Source organism: Chelon labrosus, assembly GCF_963514085.1.
Source record: "Chelon labrosus genome assembly, chromosome: 17".
Taxonomy (NCBI): Eukaryota; Metazoa; Chordata; class Actinopteri; order Mugiliformes; family Mugilidae; genus Chelon; species Chelon labrosus.
In genome coordinates, this window is record NC_140350.1 from 6,004,317 (window position 1) to 6,026,266 (window position 21,950).

At 40.9% G+C, this 21,950-nt stretch overlaps 1 protein-coding gene across 3 annotated transcripts in view; it reads left to right on the forward strand.

Moving 5' to 3' along the window:
* Nucleotides 1-21,950, forward strand: part of gabra3 (gamma-aminobutyric acid type A receptor subunit alpha3) — a 90,449-nt gene that overhangs the window by 45,791 nt on the left and 22,708 nt on the right. For 2 of the 3 annotated variants that reach the window (XM_084564586.1, XM_084564587.1), the window contains exons 1-2: nt 8,920-9,244; nt 12,968-13,035. In XM_084564586.1, the coding sequence (XP_084420712.1) occupies nt 8,935-9,244; nt 12,968-13,035 (378 nt within the window). In that variant the 5' untranslated portion in view covers nt 8,920-8,934. Of the gene's footprint in view, nt 1-8,919; nt 9,245-12,967; nt 13,036-21,950 lie in introns of those variants that run through there. The other variant, XM_084564588.1, reaches the window with a different exon arrangement.

The window sequence follows — 21,950 nt, forward strand, 5'->3', positions numbered from 1 at the left end:
GAACAATAAAAAGCTTTCTGAAAAAAAAACATATTTCATTTGCTGTGACTGCTTCATAATAAAAGTTAACCTTTGCTTTGCCAGTGAAATGCTTTAAATGGTTTGCAGCACAAATCAGGATCAGTCACCAGTATGTTACTTCATTTGATGATAAATGACTTAACTGTCATTCACAGTATATGCACGGAAATCTTTTATCATATAAAAACAGCTTTATTTTCTACTGTGGTTTCACATTTTAGTACAATTTCCACAAGAAATAAATTTCCAGAAAAGATGTTCACAAATACCAAAACCAAAGTGGATGAAGGACGTACCAAGTATAATTTTTTTCCCAAGGGGAACCGCAGATGAGGCAGTTGCCCCTGGAGTCAGCCAAAGCTACTGTACTGTATGTTAAAAGCTATTACCTCATCCCATCAGCCCCCACCCTTTCACTCCAGCCTCTCTCTGGTGCATAATACATTATCTTCTCAAAACAGGCAAGTGGAAGGCAGAATAAAGAAGCAAACAAAGAAAAATCAGTCATATTGTAAAGGCTCTGAATGATACAAGGCCTCCATTAGTAAGAGACAATATGCTGCATAATGTGCTGCTGCATAACATTATCAATATATTGTTGGTAGACTCGGAGAAAACGTGAGTGGGAGGATCTGGGGAGGAAGATTAGTTGTGCTGTAAAGGTTACCTCATGCATAAATTCGAGCATCAAATTTAGTGTTTATTAATCAGCAGTGTGTTAATTGGATGTCCCTCTCCTCCATGCCTTCTCCCTGCTTTGTGGGATTTCAGTGACAGGAATTAGGTATTTGTTGGCACGTATTTAAATAAATAAACCAGTGCCCCCTATAACCACAGTGAGGGAAAATCATCAACTTCCAATATATCTTTTCCACAAAGCTCCGAGCAGCCTCGCTAATCCCCTCCATTCGATTTTCGGTTGCCCCCAGCTCTCTGCAGAAAAGACAGTTCAGTGAGTGCGTCATCTGGGCACTTCAGTGGTGGTGGGATATCAGGATTCTTATCAGTCATCCGAGCGTCTCCAGTGACGCGCACTTAAGATAGCGACAAGGTAGCTGGGTGAGAAAGGCATTTCCTGAGGTGCCCGCTTTTCCATTCAAGATGCACGAGCAGCGGCAGCGGCGGCAGTAGCCAAATGTTTAGGAGATTAAAAGTTTGTGGGGATGGCAGTTAATCAGAGAGGCTGTTTGTTCCCTCCCTTTCTTTTATCTGCATTCAAAAGCTTTCAAAGCTACTAACTTTAAAAGAGCAGACCAATGATTCTGCACTCTACAACACTTTTCTTTATTTTTTATGAAAGGATCAAAATTGATGCTGCACATCCAGAGATATTGCTGCGTCTGCAGTCATGCCCCAAAGACGTACTGTTCACGGCGTGTACTTCCTGCATTGAAACAACCTAGCCCGCAATAATAGGGCTATGCTTCCTCTGCTAAGTTTAATTCAGAAAGTCTTTTTTGAGTAATATCTCTGCGACAGCAGAGAAGCAAAAAGTAGAAATATAGTTTTCATGTTGCAAAGTAGTCGACCAGGAACTGGCATATATGCAGCAACTTGCTGGTCTCCTTGTGTTCTGAGAAAGATAACACCAAGAACTGCAAGAGAAAAATGTGGGGGTTTTTTGACCACAACAGGACTGACATGGCCTTAGTTTGTGTGGCTGTGTTTAGGTATATTCAGCGGTGACTCACGCTGCAACAGTGTGTGTGACTTAAAAGTCCAAGCCTTCACAAACTTTTAGCGCAACCTCACCTTTCTGACCGCTCTATCTAATAAACCTGCCTAAGCCCATTAGCTCAGATTCATCCCTCACTTCCTAATGGGTTTCCAGGACATCCTTTTTTGAAACGGGAATACATCACATCAAGCACGTAATACCATTTCATGGGGCTGTTAAGTTGGTTGTGCTGTTCAGACGTGGGGGGTGGGGGAAGGGGGGCATTCACCCGCTTAATGACAGTTTTTCAGTGAGATCTTAATTGGTCACCCTTTCTTCTGGCCTCTCCTGGTGTTACGTCAGAGCTCTTTAGCTAATAATGAAATGCGGGCCCTGCTGTGTGTACAGAGAGGATTTAATCAAATAGTTCCAGTGCCTAAAATATTGAAGCACCAGGAGCTGTAGCATAAAATAACTGGCCTCGTGAAATGAGGCCAGTTATTGAACTCAAATACAAATGTGTACTCTGAACTTTTCCTCCTAATTGGTCAATATACAGTATATTACATTAGGTTATGATAGTCATTTAACTGTGTAATAATAACCATATTAATAAAGTGTAAAATATTAATAAATAAACCACATTAAGTTTAAAAAGTTCACTAATATGGAATAAATTAACTCATATTTTAGTTTTAGTTAGTCCTCCTCACTCAGGCCGCCACTCTCTCAGCTCATGAAACCTTTCATCCCTAACTGCCACCTCCAAACAGCTCTCATTACTGCTCCCTTCCATCCCGCTCTCCATCTCACCCCAGTCCTGCCGGCTGCCAGTGTACCCTCAGAGACCACCATTCCATCTCTTCCCTGGCCAACCCTGCCATCCTTCACCTGCCACACTGCTTTAGTGCACTACTACCCTTGGATTGGTGCCAGTCCACTCATTCAGTACGTGCCCTTTCCAACTAACTCAGCCTGCTGGGCCCACACACACATATAAGTTCCCACCTGCCTACAAAGTCAGCACCTTCTACTTCTTAAGTTGCCAGTCACCCATACAGGACAGCACCTCCCCAGCAGAAGCTGACCACTTCATTATCCGAAACATCTGTGGTGTGAAAGTATAGGCGGCACAGATACTTTGATGCCTTCATCAACAGTCTCCAATTTTTTCGCGCCCTCTCATCTTTGTCAGTGGAGAAGAGAATAAAGTCTCCTTCATCGCAAGTGAAGAAAACTGCAAATCCGGTGCCTTTCAGAAATGGCACTGAGAAATAACTAATTAAAAAGACTTTAAGAGAACATGGTTAATTAAGAAACTTTATTTTCACTGAGTAAAATTTAATTCATTATGTGCTGTCTTCCGAGGGAATAAATTTCCCCAAAAGTTTGTGCGCTCAGTAATAAGTTGCTTAATTATCCATGTGCTCCAGGACATGTAATATCTTTGACTTATAGTTGTGTGTATGCCGACCATGAAGCTGATGGTTTTAGTTCTGCTTTCATGTAAGTAATACAAATAGAATAATGGTACATTTAAAGCATAAGTTAAAGCTTTTAATGTAATGATAATGGCTGAAAGTAATCAGTGAGTGTTTAAAAATAAAAAACAATCATAGTTTAGTTCAAATCAGTTAAAAAAAAAAACATAATATAATTTAATAGTTTTACTATAAGATTTAAATATTTAAAACTATAGCAACACCAGTTAATCCGTGAAGAATGTTCTCCGCACACGTACATGCAGCATGTGCAAGCTGAAGTTGTAACAAAAGTATATTTTTGATTGTCTCTCAATCCAAACTTGCCGCAGGTCAGCACTGCGCACTGTTCACCGCTCCATCAAGTCTGACGTGCTGTTATATGTGGCAGTCATTTCCTCATTGTGAGTTGTCAATTTTGACGCTGGAAAATGTCATGTGTCACTTTTGTGGATAGTACGCTCTCTGAAAATAAACGGCAGAGATAAGAGGTGCGAAAAGACTTGTTCCCTGCCTCTAGTGACGACTGACCCTGTGCCACATAGCCGGTCATCAGTCACTGGCAGGAGGCGCCGTAATGTTGTGTAGCAAGAAAAAGTTGAATTAACAATTAAACTACCGTAACACTCTGGCTCCTGAAGTTAATGACCTGACTTACTGTTAATTTCACAAATTAAATAAACATGAAGCACAGCAGTTAATTAACATTTTAATATAAGTGAGTAATGACGCAAATGGGGAAAATAATTGCTTTTGTTGGTTAAAATCTATGTCCACATACTTCTGGCCGAAGGCTGTTTCATGGAAAATGCCGTGCAGCATTTTTATTAGAGGAAAGTGCAGTGTGACTACTGCTCTTACGTGTGGGCCTTTTGGAAAAGAAACAATGACAGAAACTCCATTTAGCTGCTTCAGTTACAGGGTCCTGCCACCGTCCCACTGCTTTCTGGAGCGTAGCAGAACAGGGCCATTGTTAACGTTATTAGTAACACCTGAGCTTTCCCTATTGTCTGCTGGTGGAAAAAAAAAAAAAAAAAAAGGACCATTGTGAACTTGAAGGCACCGCACTCCCACTCAGCGGTTTTAAGTTTCTAATTAAACTTGAGCTCAGGTTGAAGTTGAGTTGAACCAAACTCAGTGTTCTAGCAGAAAATAGATCAGTTTCAGTGAAGTTACCAGAGAAACTGGACTTGAGCTGATTTTTCATTGTTAATTCAAGCGGCTTCTTCAGTTCCTAGTGACTACTTTTTACATGTGCATGAAGCCTACACTCGGGTTAAGGGAAGGCCCTGAATTAAAGCATGTAATTCTGATGGTAAGTTTATTTTTTCTTTAGCCCCCTAAGCCTGAAACTCTTAAGACTGAAAGTGTGAATCCGGGTGAAACGTTTTTCTGAGACGTTACAAGACGCCACTGAAATGCTCCATTAATCAACTGTATTGTACTGTATCAACAATCACTCAGACAACATTGAGAAGTCGTCTGAGTAGATGGTTTGTAGGAAGCTGAACAAGGGAGAGTTTGTCTGCCCACTCAGACACAGGAACAAGGAAATGCATCTTGGACCAGTCACAGGGTTGGCGGTCTGCGTCGCCGTGACAAGTACATTTCTGGGGTTGTGCAAGTCAGGCTACGCCGTAGGGTACAGCACCGGGTCCAGAGCTACGCTATTGCTAAGGTGCAGAAGTGACACGATGCTGTAAATTAAGCTTTGACCTTCCTTGTTTAGCAGTGGCCATCTTAGCAGGCCACAGGCAAAGACGTTTGTCTGCTATCTCCTCAGCCCATAATTAGCAACATCTGCCAATGGGCTTTATGGTTTTTGCAAAATATGCCAAAAGGTAGCCATGTCGGGGATTTCCTTCTCATTTATTTATTTTTTTCACGGGGTCCCAACCAATTGCTTGGTTTGCCAATCCTGACGGTGCAGCCATGCTTTTTACTGAAGGTGTTTTCCAGTTTTACATAGATGCCCTTAAATATGGCTTCCTTAACTGAAGAGACCACAGTGGTGACACATCTTCAAGGAATCTCAAAACACATCCTTTGTTTTAGCTTTGTTCTAGACATACCATGACCTGGAGATAAAGCTATTGTGTCCCATACCATGATCCAGGAACTAAGTCCATTACAGATTTGTCTGTCAAAAATAAATCCTGATTTTTTTTTTCTTTCGTTTGATGATGAATTGGAGCCCTTTAGCAACCGCCCTCACACAGCATTGGCAAGTATCTCTCTTCTCATGATCAGATAGTCACAATTCACTTTCAACCACCAAACTTCTGCTTCAGAGCAACCACGCGGAATAATGATAGTAATGCAATCAAACGTCCTGGCAGTTATTAATAATGCACATTATTTATATACTAAGCCCACCACCAATATAAATGTTTAATAAAAGGCAGGGTGTGACCACACTGAAATTAGACAGCTTCGGAAAACTTTGTAAATGTTTGTCTTGGCATCTTCTGCGTTTATGCCATTTATAGTTTCCAGTCATCGAGCAAGTTCTTCTACTTAAGGCAAAATTCAGACAAGTCTGTTGACGGATTTTGTCCTCTTCAAAAGTAATTTCTCAAAGTGTGAAATGCTCAGGAATATATTGTTTTTCTTCTCCTTTTTTTTTTTTTTTTACTTCTGAAGGACTTATATGCAAGTGTTAAGATTAATGAAGGCGAGTAAAGAAGTAGAACTAGCAGCTGGCATGACTGTGAAGCTGGGAGCTTAAACAAAAATGCAGCCGAATTCAAAGGCAATGTCCCATTTCTAAGTCCCAATCGTGAATTTAAACAGCTGGACCCCACTGGAAGAGGTTAGGACGTTTGTGTGTGTCACAGACAGTGTGTGTGTGTGTGTCAGTTAAACACAGATGCTACACAAGAGGTTTGTTTTTCTAAAGTGGATATTTCAGTGTGGAGCAGACGTTGCTGGAACGGTTTCTCGGGGACTAAAGGTTTCTCATTAATTTTTGAATTTCCACCGGTGCTGCCGGAGAGGCCACATAGGCTTTTTGGTTGATATATGATTCATGTTAAGTGAGATATTACCTGCTGCAGTTAAACTCGCCCCAGCTTTTCTAGAGCTTTTTGTATTCAGTGTTTTCGGTGTGCGTGAGATGCTTCAAACACGCATGCCTGTCAACTTTTGATAAAGTGTGTGAATGAAAAAATCCCAAAATATACGGCATTCTTTCTTTTTTTTTTTTCAAATATTTATGAGTACACTGTTGTACGCTGTCATATTTTGACATAGTCTTTCCAGAGTTTAATTATACAGTTAGGCACCTACTTGACAGCCAGAATAGATCAAACTGTGCCCGACTCAATGAAGTGCAAGTCGTGAGGTTAGTGTTCTGTCGCAGAATAGTGAACTTTGGAGTTACTCACCGGTAGTTTCTTCCTTAAATTCTAGCCCTAAAGATTTTATTCCTGCTTGGTTTGCCAGCATCCGTGGTTCACCTTGGTAGACAGCAAACTCTCTTGGAGCTGCATTGTCATAAATCCGACACAACAACAACTGGTTTGTCTGTTGGCAGTGCAGCCAAACAAACAGACTTTCATAAAGCCAATCAAAAATAATTGAGCGCAATCTGTTCACAGTACAGGTGTGCAATCTGTCACATGCAAATCCTAACATCTACAGGCTCACTCTCGGCTATGGGTCCGGTGGTAGAACGCCAATCGCATAGTTAGTGGTTTGATCCCCGCCACGTGCACAAGAGTCCTAGGGCAAGACACTGAGCCTGGTAGCAGGCAAGCACCTTGCATGGTTTCACAAGCCAAACTTAGGGGCGGTTATGAAGTATTGTTAATTCACTGTAATGCTCTATACGTTTAAGAGGGTTCATGGTTGTCAGTAAAATGAATTGCCCAAAGGTAGCTGAGGTAGCTATCTGAGGCCCCCCTTTCTCGCTTGTTTCACGGGGCCCCAAATAATTGCATGGGTTGCCTGACCTGATGGTGCACCTTGGCTTTTTAGAGAACGTGTCCTCCGCTTGGATGAGTGATGAAGCATCTTCAAGAGACCTCAAACAAATCGAGTTATCTTTGTTTTAAAGATACCATAATATGGATGACTGACAATCTCCATAGACTATGTACTAGGTCAGGATCCAGGAACAAAGTTAGTTGCTTTGCAGCTTGTTGAAGTGTCCTTGGGCGAGGCACCGAACCTGAAGTTGCTCATGATGGCAAGTGAGCACCTGGCATAGCAGGTCGACCGCCATTTGTGTTCATATGAGAAACGTTGATGTGTGTTTGGATTACCTTTAAGGTAGACAAATTGCAACCACATACCATTAGATGTTTATTTTTAACAATAGCTGTCCTGCCTTTCCAGGTGTCTTCCCCTTAGCCAAACGCTTTCACTGTGAAGCAACAATGGCACCAGCAGTAATTTACCACGGCTCTGATACAGTGTTACGAGAATGACTCATTTGCAGTTTACTGTTCAGCCAGGGAGACAATATTACACAGTGCAACGCTGCATCACACGCATGCCTCATTTCCCACGAATTCCTCATGAGTGTGAATGACTCCAACACTAATTATGAAATTTGCTCAACTGAGCAATAAATTATCTTAAATGTTTCAAAACTGATTTGAATTTCACGATAACCCAAGAGGACCACAGAATTAGAAAGTCAACCCAACACTGTAGTATAAGGCATAAAGACCTAATAGTTACTAGAGGAGTATGAATTCAATACATTATAAAGTATCACCGGTAGACTTTAAAGCACACCTTCATAAGTTTTGATATCCCAATTTTACTATACACCACAGCAATCATTAAAATATAGATGAGCTGGAACTTAAGGGAGTCCAGATGCTTAATTGATATTTATATAATGCCCACATATGCCCTCATAATGGCCACTTAGCTAGGCTGATGTCATGTGCCCAGATAACTCAAAATTTGGGCGCACTTTGTGTCCAGAGTGTTCAGGGATGCCATTTTTTGCTCCCAAACTGATAATAATCATAGTTGCGTAGATTTCAAGTAGTGACCTTCACCCAGTAAGCGTTTTTATGGACAGGGTTGTATCTCAGGAGGGCTCTTATTTTGAGTTATTACAGGAAACATTAAGCTATAGAAAGCCTTGGCAGATTTGCTGTTTAAAGTTCGGGATTCCCTCCAAGAAGCGTTCAGGGAAAATTTGGGATACCCTCAAATTCCTTAAAGCTCCTTTTGCCGCGCAGAGCAAGGACCCGTGTCTGCGAGAGTGCATCTGGACGCGGAGTGGTGGTTGATGAGGATTAGTAGTATATTATAGGTCAGCTCCTCGGGGGATTTTAGTTTAATTAAAGATGGTACTCATTAACTCATCACTGTTCCACCTACAGTATAGTGGCCTTTTCATCTCAGTACAATATTGTTCTGCAGGGGATTGTGGGCCATGTAAATTAATAAGAGGCTGATAGCATATGATGAGTTCTCTAACAAAACGCTGCAGCGTATTTCCTTTTTTTGGAAACTATTAATTTCCATCAATCTACAAGTTTTAGACATTCTAGTAAATGAAGATAGCACAATATGACAACCACCACCAGACAACATTAGTGAAATGGCTCAAGGCTGATTTCACTCTCAGTGAAATTACAGTAGTCACACTGTGTACCATGTCCAAGTGGAATTCACAATATTTCAACAATGTTCAACAAGCTAATTTCCAACATTTAGCTTTTGAGAACAGTTAGATCTCATTAATTTATAGAGAACTAATAAATAATAAGTCATTAATATATTCATTTGTGTGGTAAACCATCAGAACACATGGACTTGTACATTCATTGTGAGAACGCGGATCGCTTTGACTGTGGCTGTAGCAAACAAACAGCAGGTTTTCACTCAGTTGTGCACCGAAGGCGTTTGAGTCTCAGTGTCAGCGTCTTTGTTTATATCTTCCCTGTATATATTTTTTTTTTTTTACTCTATCTCCTTCTCTCTGTTTCTCCCTGCAGGGCAGTAGTTGGACACAGAGAACCATTGCCTGATGATAGTAAAGACAATATCACCATTTTCACCCGAATCCTAGACAGGCTGCTGGATGGATATGACAACAGGCTTCGTCCTGGGCTCGGAGGTAAGACATGTTAGATAAACCACAGGCACCTACATAGATATAAAAAAAAATAAAGATTTCAGCGAGGATCTGCACAGCATCAGACTGCTGTGATACTGCTAAACAAGGATACAGACTGATGGGATAGGAAAACATCCACATTAGGCTTTACAGGGTGTCGTAGATATTCTTTAGCCAGTGTGAAAATAATGCCAGAAGACGCAGCTTGTGTTTTAATTATGTGCACTTGTTTTATAATGCTGTTGTAAACAACATCAAATGGAAAGTACACGGCCTAAGCAATAAAATCTGTATCGTTCTTAAGTTCACTCTTGAATACACATACATTAGTAACGTGGCTTCATTTAGTTTCGCAGAACGTGGTTTCAGTAAAAGTGGCCCAAAAGGGTGCAGGAGCATTCCAGTGTTCTGAAAATTACAAGATATTACTTTTAGCTGCCATGTTGCTTCAGCCCCACTTATCAGCACAGTCAGCGGTTGCAGGAGCAGCAGTGCCTGACACATAGCTTATGAAGGTTAGAAAGGTGCTTTAAAGCCGTTAGCTTGCTCCTTCTGATCCCCCATGCAATCTGCAGGCACTCTGCAAACAGGACTCCTAGCATCCAATTTGCCACACTTTTATCACCGCCCAAGTTGTTACCCATGGCACGAATCACTGATCACAGTGCAACATTATGTTTCTTGTTCGCATCCCCAACATAATGGGGAGTAAGTGTAGTTACAAAACTGATTATCTACCAAAAGAAGAAACACAAATAATAATTACAGGCGTGACAAAATCCATTAATCGCAGCATTTTTTAATCTTGCACTAACCACATATATTTTGTGGTCTAGCATTTTATAGTGCTCTAGTTTGGACTGGTAGATTTGTGAGAACAATATTATATCCCACTGTCTTAAACTACGTACTGGTGCTGCTAAATGTTTTCTGGTCAGTAGTAGTTTTTTTTCCTTTTAACCTCATCAGTCAAGTCAGTATCTGCTGCTAGTGGGCTGAATGAGTCATGGTAACTTGGATAGATGACACCAGGATCACAATGAAGTCAGGTCATTTCGTGCAGCTCTGTGACTTCCCCTGGGTGGAAGTCTTTGTTCAATCATGCCCAAATTCGCAAATAGCATATGTCAGTGAAAATCCCACTAATTGGTGCCATTTCATCCAAATATTCATCCCCCAAGGAGAGTAAACTGCATAGCAGCGAGCCCACAAGCTCAAGCGGGCTTTGCCGTTTTCTCAGCCAGCCAGCTGGAATGTCCATTTCTGCTCTGCTGCTTGCTGCCGACGCCATGAGGGTGCCCAACGGACGGTCGTCCAAACAGGCTGGACGACCTGGACTCTGAGGCAGCAACCGGTCATTAATGTCACATTCTGCCTCTGCACAGAGGTTACCATCTCTGTGGGCAATGAGATGATGAGGCCTGCACCAGTCAGGGCTTACGGTCATGATGGCCTCGCTTTGTGGAGCAGTGACTGACAATAAAGTTCCATGTGGAGAAAATGGAATCCAAACAGGTGTTCCAGAAATACTGCTGGTGCCATCAGACCAGGACCATAGCTAAAATTATCCTGATGGTTACAATATATGGTGGCATAAAATATAAATGACTTTATTAGGCCACTAGTGTCATTGATTCAGAGGCTAAATATATGGTGTCAATATATACTTGTATTTATGTAGTAATATGGCAGATGTCATTATGTTTAACAGAGGAATGAACTGCAGATCAGTTTGAATTTCCCAGATTGTAGCCACTCTTTATGTTAATGATTAGGGACATTAGACATCAGGCTACATTTATCATCCTTTATTTCTTCTTAATAGATTTCTATATTCATCAAAAGATAAGATAAAATAACACCCTTTATCGTACAGAGGGAGGATTTCTGTTGCAGCAGCAGGCAGTTTAATAGATAAAAAAGTAAAAAAGATAGAAATAAAAATATGATAACTTAGTACCATCTGTCTCTATATATTTTTTTCTGCAGAGAGACAAAAGACCGTCCTATAACTAGCATGCTCAGTCAAAGTCCAGAGCCTCTGCCTGTACAAGAAACAGAATACCAATCTTCTTCCAGTTGGCCACCCCCATGCCTCACTAGTCCGTCTCAGAAACTGTCATGTGGGACCATCTCAGACATGCAGACTGAACAGGATCTGGAAAAACGCTATTTCATTTTATTTTCAGCAGCATCTATCAGCTCTGCCCTACGCTCTGATGCATTGTTGTCAACAGAAACGGAGCACCCCATTCTGTTCCCATGCCCAGGTCTGAAATGCAAAGTGCTGACGCGGTGTTGTGATAATCGTGTGTTTGTGAGAGCTATTCGTGTCGTGGGAATGATTAATGTGAAAGTGGATCTTCACTCTCGGGGGGGGCCTTTGCCAAAGGATTAGAGACTTCACCTGTGGGTGGTCGCCTAGATCTGGGACACAGTTAGAGCTGAGGATCCATTCACTCCAAAGCCTCATCCCTCTCTAGTTGTTGCACCACTGGGAGCAGCTATTTGTCTCGCCAGTGGCCCAAGAGCCTGTTTTACACATTTGTCCCAGAGGAGCTGATTCAGCCCTCACTGGAGAGGGCAAACACTGATCTGGCATGACTTACACATCATGACCTAGTTAATGCTTTATTAAAAGATCATATGAAGTGTTTCAAAACAAACCTTCCACATCACATTATTAATATCACATTTAAAAGCCCCTGTATCACTCCCTGTATTATGATCAATTTGACTGTTACAGTATCAGAAACCATCTATAAATCACTATGACAGAACAAAGGCAATTATAGAGCTTGTATTGTAATGTAATGTGCAATGATACATGTAATTATAATGGAAGGAATACATTGGCCCCAGGAAGACTTAGAGCATAACCGCCTTGTAACAGTCATGCCGGATTCATACCACAATAGACTCCATCATGTCTAATGTGATTATAATGTGTGTATAGAATTGTGTAACGGCAACAACATGTGCCCGTTATTTGAATAAAGGAAATACACTCCGACCCGCATGCTTAATGCTGAGCTGCTGATTTTTATTCCTGAGCCAGTGGTCCATTAGGGACCGTTAAATGTTTTTGGGGCAGTCTAACTAAATTATTTTGGGTTAAAACGGATGTCTCCTCTCCAAAGATACAGACTTGGGCAAGGTCCAAAGCAGATTTTATGCTGAAGTGGACAAAACTAGCTGGAGACAGAAAAAAAAAAAAAAAAAAAAAATGGCACAGAACGGAAGACTTTCAAGAGCATCTGTGAAGTTGCTCACAACAACATTTTGCCTCGGAATTGAGCTCACGAAAAAGCTCTCCTGGGCCAAATTCTCGGAAGTGCTAAAAGCAGTGCTGTGTGGTAGAGGGTTAATCTGTGTTGGAGGAAGTATCTAATACTGTTAGTCCAGCCATTATGTTCTTAAACGCGCAGTCTGAGGCACAACAACCACAACATGGATTTGGCTAAATCATGCAGGAAGCAATAATACACGCAACTGAATCTTCAATGAGCGTGCATAAATCTGCAGTTTCTCCTCGGTTTGAAGCCGTTCTGTGAGTGTTAATAACTTTGTAGAGGTGTTTTTTTGTGAAGCAGCTTTGTCAAAAGCAAACAGTCAGACTTCACTGTCACAGACACAAGCAATCAGCTTGACAAAGACAGCGCTGCAGCTTTTTCTCTATACCTCACTGTAATTTGTTCTCCACTTTGTTGTCTCTCCCCGCAGAGAGTGTGACAGAAGTGAGGACAAACATCTACGTGACGAGTTTCGGGCCAGTGTCAGACACAGACATGGTGAGCACCATCCTCCTCCTTCCCCCTCTCTTTGACCAGACATGTGAATCATCGGATCTAAACAGGCTTTCACCGCTTTACCCATGTTTCACTTGTGCTCAAAGAAAACTGTTTCCTGCACTGCTTGTTCCACTGATGTGCTTCGTGTTGCCTTTACAGATAATGGCAGACATTGTTGGTCTTAGTAATTCACTTTTTTTTGTTACTGCCACTGTTCTAGTTCAGCTGTCTTTCTAACATGCTGGTTCTGTCAGCCTTTGAGCTGAACAATATGAAAACCATCCAAGGTGACAGACAATATTATTTATTTAACAAAGTGATAAAATCTTAGTTGGAGATTTAATTGTGGTTAACATTACAGATTTAAAACAAAAATGAATTGTTACTTTCACTTTGCAGCTCGAACTGTCAGCTGTAGTAAAGTAGCCGTAGTGCAGTCTGACAAAAAATATGACCTTAATATCAAGAAACTATTTTACGATAGCTAAACCACTTTGGATAAAGTTATTTCTTCTCAAAGTGCTCTCCTTTTAAACATATTCTGGGGAAATTTCCATTAGAGGCCCTGGATGACCTCCTTCAAACGGCAGATGTTCCGAGATGCTTCATGCTTTGTCTTGGGACTTTATGCGGCATTTGACATATTTGATCATGCAGCTCTAATTGACCGCTTTGAGCTCTGGGTGGTGTCTGTGGCTCAGCACTCGGCTGGCTTGACAGCCTGTATGACGTAGCCAGATTACTGCATTTTGGAGAACTTTGAGGGTTTCGGTCTCTTCAGAGAGCTGCTCCGCGCTGTAAGACGTCTCCACTCTTAGCTTCTCCGGAGGAGCTCGTCTTCAGGCTGTCAGACTCAGACTCCACATGCGGTGATAAGGATCTCCTGAGGATCTCACAGACTTATATGAAGACAATTACAGTGTAGGGTAGAAGCGAAACTCATTTTATTTCATTGTTACAGTTACATTTTTCTGTACTGTTGTGTTCAGAGCGCTCGCACTGTTTCCAAGCCATTTGCACACCGACGTCGCAGTGTTTAATAATGCATCACATTTACCTTACATATACTAAAGTGAAACTCTTGAGTCAGAAACAATGTTCCAGGAGTGTAGCTGACAAGTGTCACCCAGATAGAAAGTATTTCCACAATCTCATGGTGCACTGATGTGGATATGATAGATATTTTGACTAACAACGTACCATAAAGCGATGTAACCAACAGAGAAATGTGATGGTCGCTAAAAACACAAGTGAGATTCTGCAGTTCTCGATGCCAAATAGAATATCAATCAAACTGTGCATATATTATGTGATTCAAAAAAATATATATATTGCACAATTGCGTGCAGATCCCATGGCTGTATAAACTAAACAGTAATGGTGGTAGCCTGCTAACACTGTGAGCGCCACCTAGCTTATGGCTCAACTACCACTGCATTAGACTTAACAAGCTGAAGTAAGTAACAAGTAACAAATTAGACTAAAGGTTAGCCTTTCTTAGTGTTGTGTGGAGAATTGCCTAAATAGATGCACCTTGATTCTGATTCTGCGATGAAGTGCTTAAAGGCTTTTGGGTGTCTATAACTTGGATCCGTCAGACTGATATGCAAAATGTCTCCATATATGATTACTGCTGAGTCTATTTTTTCACCCGTGTCATAGCAAACATTTAGTAGCAGACCTTCTACCCCATATGTTGTCATTGTCTTGTATCTTCAGTGCTTATGGCAACTATTGTGCCTTCTGTACCTCTGGTACTATAGTACCTCTGGTCACGTTTTGGCATTGACTTGGTACGAAAATATCTGTTTAATTAAATAGCTCGGAAGGATTCCCTGGAGGTCAGCCTGAAGTTCCTCAACCCACAAAACCTTAGCGGTCGCTCTGTTCGGAATTCATTATGAAGATCTGCTGGTCCACTAAAATTCTTTGAGTGAACTTTATGCGGTGATGGGCAGAGGAGTAACAGTGACTTAGTTATATGCGTCATCAAAGCACAGCCGACAGAAAAATCAACTTTTGCTTCAGCTGAAAAGATAAAAGATGTTGCTTTAGATAACTTTAAAGAAGCATCTTTCATCTTTAAATAACTTCAAATGACCATCTTTTATCTTTTCAACTGATGCAAAAGCTGATTTTTTTACTTATTTTTGAGACGTGTTTCAAAACAAGTGATGGTCCTTTAAATAACTTTAAGGTTCCATTGTTTTTTTTCTTTGTATCGGTTTAAATACGTCCCGTAATGAAATCCAGATGGTGTTTTACCAGACTTATATTCTGATAAGAACTGAATCTGGCTACGCCAGGCTGTGAGACCTCTTGTACCAAATGAAAGCTAGAGTGTCATGAACCTACAGAGAGGCACCATGTGAATCTGCAGTTCCCCTTCACAGAGCTTTATAGCTCATATAGCATAAATTTTAGTCAGAGCATGCTGCAGTTTTTTTGATAAGAATTCACTCACAATTATTTCACTCAGAAGTTGGAAGGGATGAAAAATGGAGCTAAAAGAGAAGGCACATAAATCCGCCATGCAGACATAAATAATAACAACAACAAACAAATAATGATATTGCTCTAAAATGGTTTGATGTGCATATGCGCCAATGTGGCCAAAGAAACAGTTGTTAAATGTTTATTTCTTCTCTTACAGTTTATGTAATAGTTCCTTATTTGTCACAGTTGGATGTGTTGCACTGTGTGTTACAAACACCTTTTCACCAGTTCTCAGAAACAAAAGTTCCAGGGTTGAATTCTACCTCCACAAGATCATCCCTGCCATTGTCAGGAAACAATGTGCAAATCACGGTGCGTTGAGCGGGCTTTGTCGGAGAATGTTGGCTCCCTTACTTTATAACAATAGGCAGTGCTTTATCTTTTTCAGCGCGTATCACCTTCAGGCTCTCTCAGAGCTCATTCTGGATCCAGTCTTTTACTCTCTTCACATGCTCCACTTGGCAGGAACATGAATCAACGGAAAACAGCATGGGACGCAGAAACCCACTTGTGGTAATGTTTTGGTCGTATCCACGGTTAGTAAGGTCAGCGGTGCTCTTTTCTGTCTCCTGTCAGAGCTGAAACACCTGCTGTCCATGCACACTCCACGCCTCCATCCTGCCAGTGAATGTAATATGGAAGCCAAGGATTTATGACTGGTCCCAGGTGTGAAAACATCAACATCAGCATATTGGATTTTTTATTTTATAATTTCTGCATTGCCTTGTCAGTTTTGGATCATTATGCAGGCAAGGCTCATTTTGACCGTAGGCTAGATTGAGTTTCCTTGCTCCACACTTGCATAAAGACTGTGTAAAGGCTTCAAGTATTTCCTTTCAAAGTTTCTTCCATATTCTAGTCTGAAAAGCCGATAAAGCTTTAGCTGTCAGAAAGCATCACACTGACAAAAGTCTGTAGGTATATGCTTTGAAAATATATTACATAGTTATTCATCCTTTGCATCTGTGATATAATATGAGCAGTATAAAGCACAATTTCTTTTTATTCACACTGACAACTTGCTTGTTGTAAATTTAAAACTTTCTGTGATCACATTGTATGTGCATTGCAAAGCCTGGGTTATAGTATGGGAGCGCATAAATAAAACGTTACAGATCAGCACTCCCAAGATCGTCAATTATAGTTAGCAAATGTGGATAGTAGACTGTGGTAAATAAGCAGGTCTCGACTATGGACTTTGACGTTTGCCAAAACTGGTTCCTGTTTCTAAAAGGGGAGTGTACCCTCTGAGGGTATGTGGGTGTGAAGGGTGGCTTGCTTTTTCATTTTAGTTTCGAGAATAAAGAAGATTGTTGCGTCTAGAGAGCGGAGCACCGGGCCTGGCTTTTAGATTAGGTAAAAAGGTGATGTACTGAGGGGCAAGTTATTTTCAAGGTTGTACATTTGGGCTTTGAAGACACTCCCACTTCTGGGTACTCAGAGCCGATGAAGGCCTATCTACGGTAGGTCAGGATTGTGTGATTGTGTTTTCTGTATCGTGAGTTTCCAGGCTACTAAGTTGAGTGGAGTTGTGTTGAGTGGAACAACTTCTGAGGGTTGAGCAGTGCAGTAAACACTTCTGGGAAACAAAAGAATGGACCGGTTTTCTAGGTCAGTTACTAGAGAGGAAATGGCTAATCCTGGAGGTATTTCAGAGGTGGAAAGGCACTTTTTAAGATAGTTCCTTGATGTCTTCACTAAAGGAAAGTTCCGCTTTGAAGACTATTCGCTAGAGTTTAGATTATCTTATTATTTAGGCAGATATCTAGTCATTAAAACAAAGAGGAGAATCAGCTGTACTGCTCAAAGCATCGCTGCTTTGTCAGGTTTACTAAAGCATTGTATTAAACATTGCTAACTGTTGCAGCTCTTCAGTTGATTTTTATTTTTGTTAACTCAATTAGACTGATTTTTGATAAATTAGCAACTAGATTCAAAGTCTACCAGATAGCCTACTAGGGTTCTGTAGTAAGCTAATGTAGTTCTTTGAGCTAAAGGCTAATGTCATCATGCTAACAAGCTAACAACGATTATGCTAACAAATTGATGTTTTGTCATGTTTACCACCTTAGCTTAGCACGTTACCATGCAACAGTTTATCAGTTAACATGAACACACTGTGTAGATGATTCTGGAAATGCTGTTTTGTATGTTGATAGCGTATGTTTATCTCCAGATTTGTCGTAATGAGTTCAAAATTTGGTTTATCACCACAATCACCCCTGCTGACCTGAACAAGAATGTGGCTAATTTATTTAATACCAAGCCATGCATTATTTAACAAGGTATTTCACTCCAAACTACTTTTGTCCATGTGCTAGAAGCGAAGTAAAGGGATCAAAATTGGAAATAGGATTCATCATCTGGGAACATTGAACCTTGTAGATGTACACATGATTTGCTTGATAGCTAATCATTTTATATAGTCAGATTGAAGTTCATCCTCTTGGTACACTGACTGTCTGTACCAAATCTCATGTCATTCCATTTAATATTGAGATATTTCCAACTGACAAACACTGCCATCCCTGGAGTAGACTGAAAATGTAGAGCTTAAATGCTTTGAGGAACTGTTAAAGCGGAGATGTTACTAGACAGAGCACACACAGGCATCTCATATTTTATGTTTTGTACATCCAGTGGTCCAATTACCCATCTCTGTAACATCAAGTGTCCCAGAAATGTCGGCCTCTCGCTCGCCCTGGGGCCTCTCGTTCAGTCTTCGCTTGGGCCCCAGTACGCCACATCTGCCGCAGCGTCCCACATCGCAACAGGAGCTAAGTGCATAACCGACTTGAAAATCAAATATTAGGCCAAATAACAAGGCACGTTGTTCAGACTCGTGTCTACAATGGAACGATTCTGGAGTTTGTCACACCAAGACCCAGAATGTGGGTTACAGTCTTGATGCTGATCTCTGGTAAGTAGGTGGGTGTAACTCTCTTCTTCCAGCCTCCCCATTTTCACTTCCGCATGCTGATTTTTTTCCTCAGTCTTTCGTCTTAGTCCTCCTCCTCACCTCTCAGTCTATAGAGTCACATCTCATTCACATGCACGCGGTGTCACTGCACTGTACCTGTTTTCATGGTGGGATTTGACAGGCCCGCGCCGATGAAATGGGAAGAGATTTAGGCTGTCACATGTACTGCGCCGAGGCTTGCTTTGACAAAGACATCAGTGATGGCCTGATCTCACCACAGCTGCACACAGTGGAGGTAAACATTTCCACAGTATATAAGATTTCCAGAGCATATCAGCATAAAATTCAGCAAACTCAAACTCCAAAATGCCTGATCAGTTCAAGGTCTTGACAGAACAGATGGATGCTACTAAAATTTGAAGGTGAACTCCTGGATTCTGTATCAATCACGTTGCCCTTGTTCAAAGACTTGCAGAACAAGTTAACAGTCTTTTTAGAGAGCACACAGAATGTAAATTTGTTTTCGAACCACCTTAAAATATTCTCTTAAACTAGGGTTGGGGTTTGTTTTTTTTTTAGAGCTCAACATGCAGGTCATTGTGTTCCCGGGCGTCAAAATATGATTCATGTGCAGGGTCGGAACAACTGGAAAGCAGAGCAGACACTGCCTTTTTGCACTGTTAAATTCGATGTTTTTATGAAAACGATAATAGGACTTGAAGACCTCGGCACCCTACGATTATGTAGCAGTCAAGGGGCAAGAGGTTCTCCACTTTTCTGATTATTGCATTGGCCTTGTTTTAATGCGTTTATGTTCTGGCCACAGAAAAGATTATTCAGTTGCAATCACAGAGACAACAACGAATATATTTGAGAAACTATTTGAGAATAGAAGAAGAAAAATGTGGAACGGGATATTCTCTACTGCAGTAATGAAACCTTAATGCAGGGCAGCCTATCCGGTAGGCATGTGTAAAATGACTTGTGAAAAGCATAAAATACAAAGCTTGGCGATTAAAATAGGTCTGTCACATATATCATATAGAATGTAAACCTATTTTCAATCTTAATGACTTCAGTGCACTGAAAGCACTAGTTGCACTACAAGAATGAAAAAACATTGTTAGTAAACACAATCCACACACCAATTACATTTCAAATTGTCTATTTTTTTTTTTTGTTTTTAGAAGATGTGGTTGCACAAGATCGATAAATCAATCTCTTCGAGATGCGAAACTCCAAAATTGAACGATGAGTCTTGCAGCCATCATGCTCCACAAATATGTACTCCGATGTAACACATCGGAGTACGTATTTGTGGAACAAAGCGTTCATGTCTGAGGCGCGACACCGGGAAGCGCTAAAACATGTTTACGCCACAGAGCTGCAGAAGCCTGTGAACTCTGGAGATAATTGGAGTTGGTATGGGATTCACAGCTCATTGCAAGTCTCACACAGGTTACACTCCCAGCAGGGAAAGGTGAACAGCGCACAAGAAGCGAAATGAGAGCGGATAATTGACGGGAGAGTAAGAAAGACTTGTAATTAAGACATTAATCAAGTCTCTGGCTGATCATTACGCCCAGAGAGTGAAATCTAGAAATGCCAGGTTCAATAGATATTCTACATCTAGGAAGTGATGTATATCATTAACCACGCCAGCACACCAGAATTTCATCTTGGGCCTTCTACATACTGTCAAAAACAAGACATCGTGACATATATCACATAACACTTTGTGCACAGTAAATTGGGCTAATAGCTCCCTTTTACAATATAGTATCTTGTCAGATGTAGTAAATCAAAGCTGTCGAACCAGTCACCTAATCTAGGAGGACAATAAGTTACTGTGTGGAAATACTCAAAAATGTCCTGGACTGAGTAATTTGTTCAAGTGGCTGCGTTTTCATGGGTTTAAAAAACAAAGTGAAGGCTGTTTGAGGTGTAGTAGGATGACATGATAGCCTGGCGTAGCCATTTGGATTTCATTATGGGACAAGTTTCAGCTGACACAGAGAAAAAAAATGACTTCTTCACTGTTGCTGTTGCTGATCTTTGCCGGGGCAGAATCAGCTCCCAACAGAGAAGCTCCAGACCAACTTTCCACCACAAAAAAAAAAATATATGAGCATGGAGGTTGTTCTTGCTTCCGGGCTCATGATGTGACTCACTGAAACACAAAGAAAAATGTTGCACATTTAAAACCACAAAGGGTCACGTGATTAAAACAAGTCCTATAAGTTTTACACGCCTGTGTTGCTGGCGACATTATTCAAATGGAACGTAATAACTAAATGTTTAGAATTTAATGAACTCATTAATTAAAAGGTTGCATTAATATTCTATCAGATATTAGACACAACCTTTCCTGCCATTATCAGGGAGCCAGACACTGTCGTCTTCTAGGGTCTAGACTCATTTAGCCCAGTCTAATGTACATCCTACCTAAACTGCCGCCTTATCAGCTGCTCCTATTATTTTTCTCATTTCCTCTCATTCTCATCACTTTCAGCCCTGCCATTGGCTGGTTTTCTCTGCACCGCTCCTCTCCCACTGCGACACACATTCACATGTGAGCAAAGGAGACATGTCTTTGTGTGTGTGTGACATGCTTGTTGTTTCCTCTCGTTTTCATCTGTTTGTTCCTCGTTTTCCAGTGACAATCCCACGGTTCTTACTGCAAGGGTTCGGTAATTAACCTCGACTTGAAAACGTTAAAGACACATTTAGTTATGGCACATAAGACGGTGATTTCATAATTTCACTACGAAGCATGTGAATAAACAGATTGTCCGACCTAATTCCTTTTCAATTCGTTAGGCTCTACAGCACGTGGCAAAAAGAACCATCTTTACACGAATCCAAATATACAAGAATGCTTGGAAGAATTCTTGTATGGTTTTGTAAATCAAGGAACTGAGTCGACCCCATTAAATGTAACCTGATCTGACTTTATGCTCCCCCAGCGTGCATCCGACAAGCTGTCATTGTTTTAGTGTCTTCAGGGGATGCTGTCACATAGCTTAAGATAAAGGAATTCTGGAAGTAAACCCATTTGTGGTGGTTTATCCATTGATGGTCCAATAACAGACAGCTCTATCTATCTATCTATCTATCCATCCATCCATCCATCCATCCATCCAGGACGGACAGCAAAACTTTTGGAGTTTGTTTCTACAAATGATTCTTTCACGAAACAGTTGTGTGCATTTGCAGCAGATGTTGTTGACCCAGTATTGTAAGACACATGCAGTAAATAGCTTATCTGCAATGTCCACTTTGAATCCATTGAGTTGTAGCACGTCATTGCTCTTTTCCTCTCTCTCCATTTTTTTCCCCATTTTTTCTGCCTCTCTGCTTTCTAATAATGGGAAAATGCCGGAAGTAAAGTGTAGATATATAAAGAGGACCAGTATATTATTGTATGTGTGAAGAGTCATTCTGTATTCACAAATCTATCTTGAGCAGCGGTGTCATGAACGTGTATCAAAATGTCATT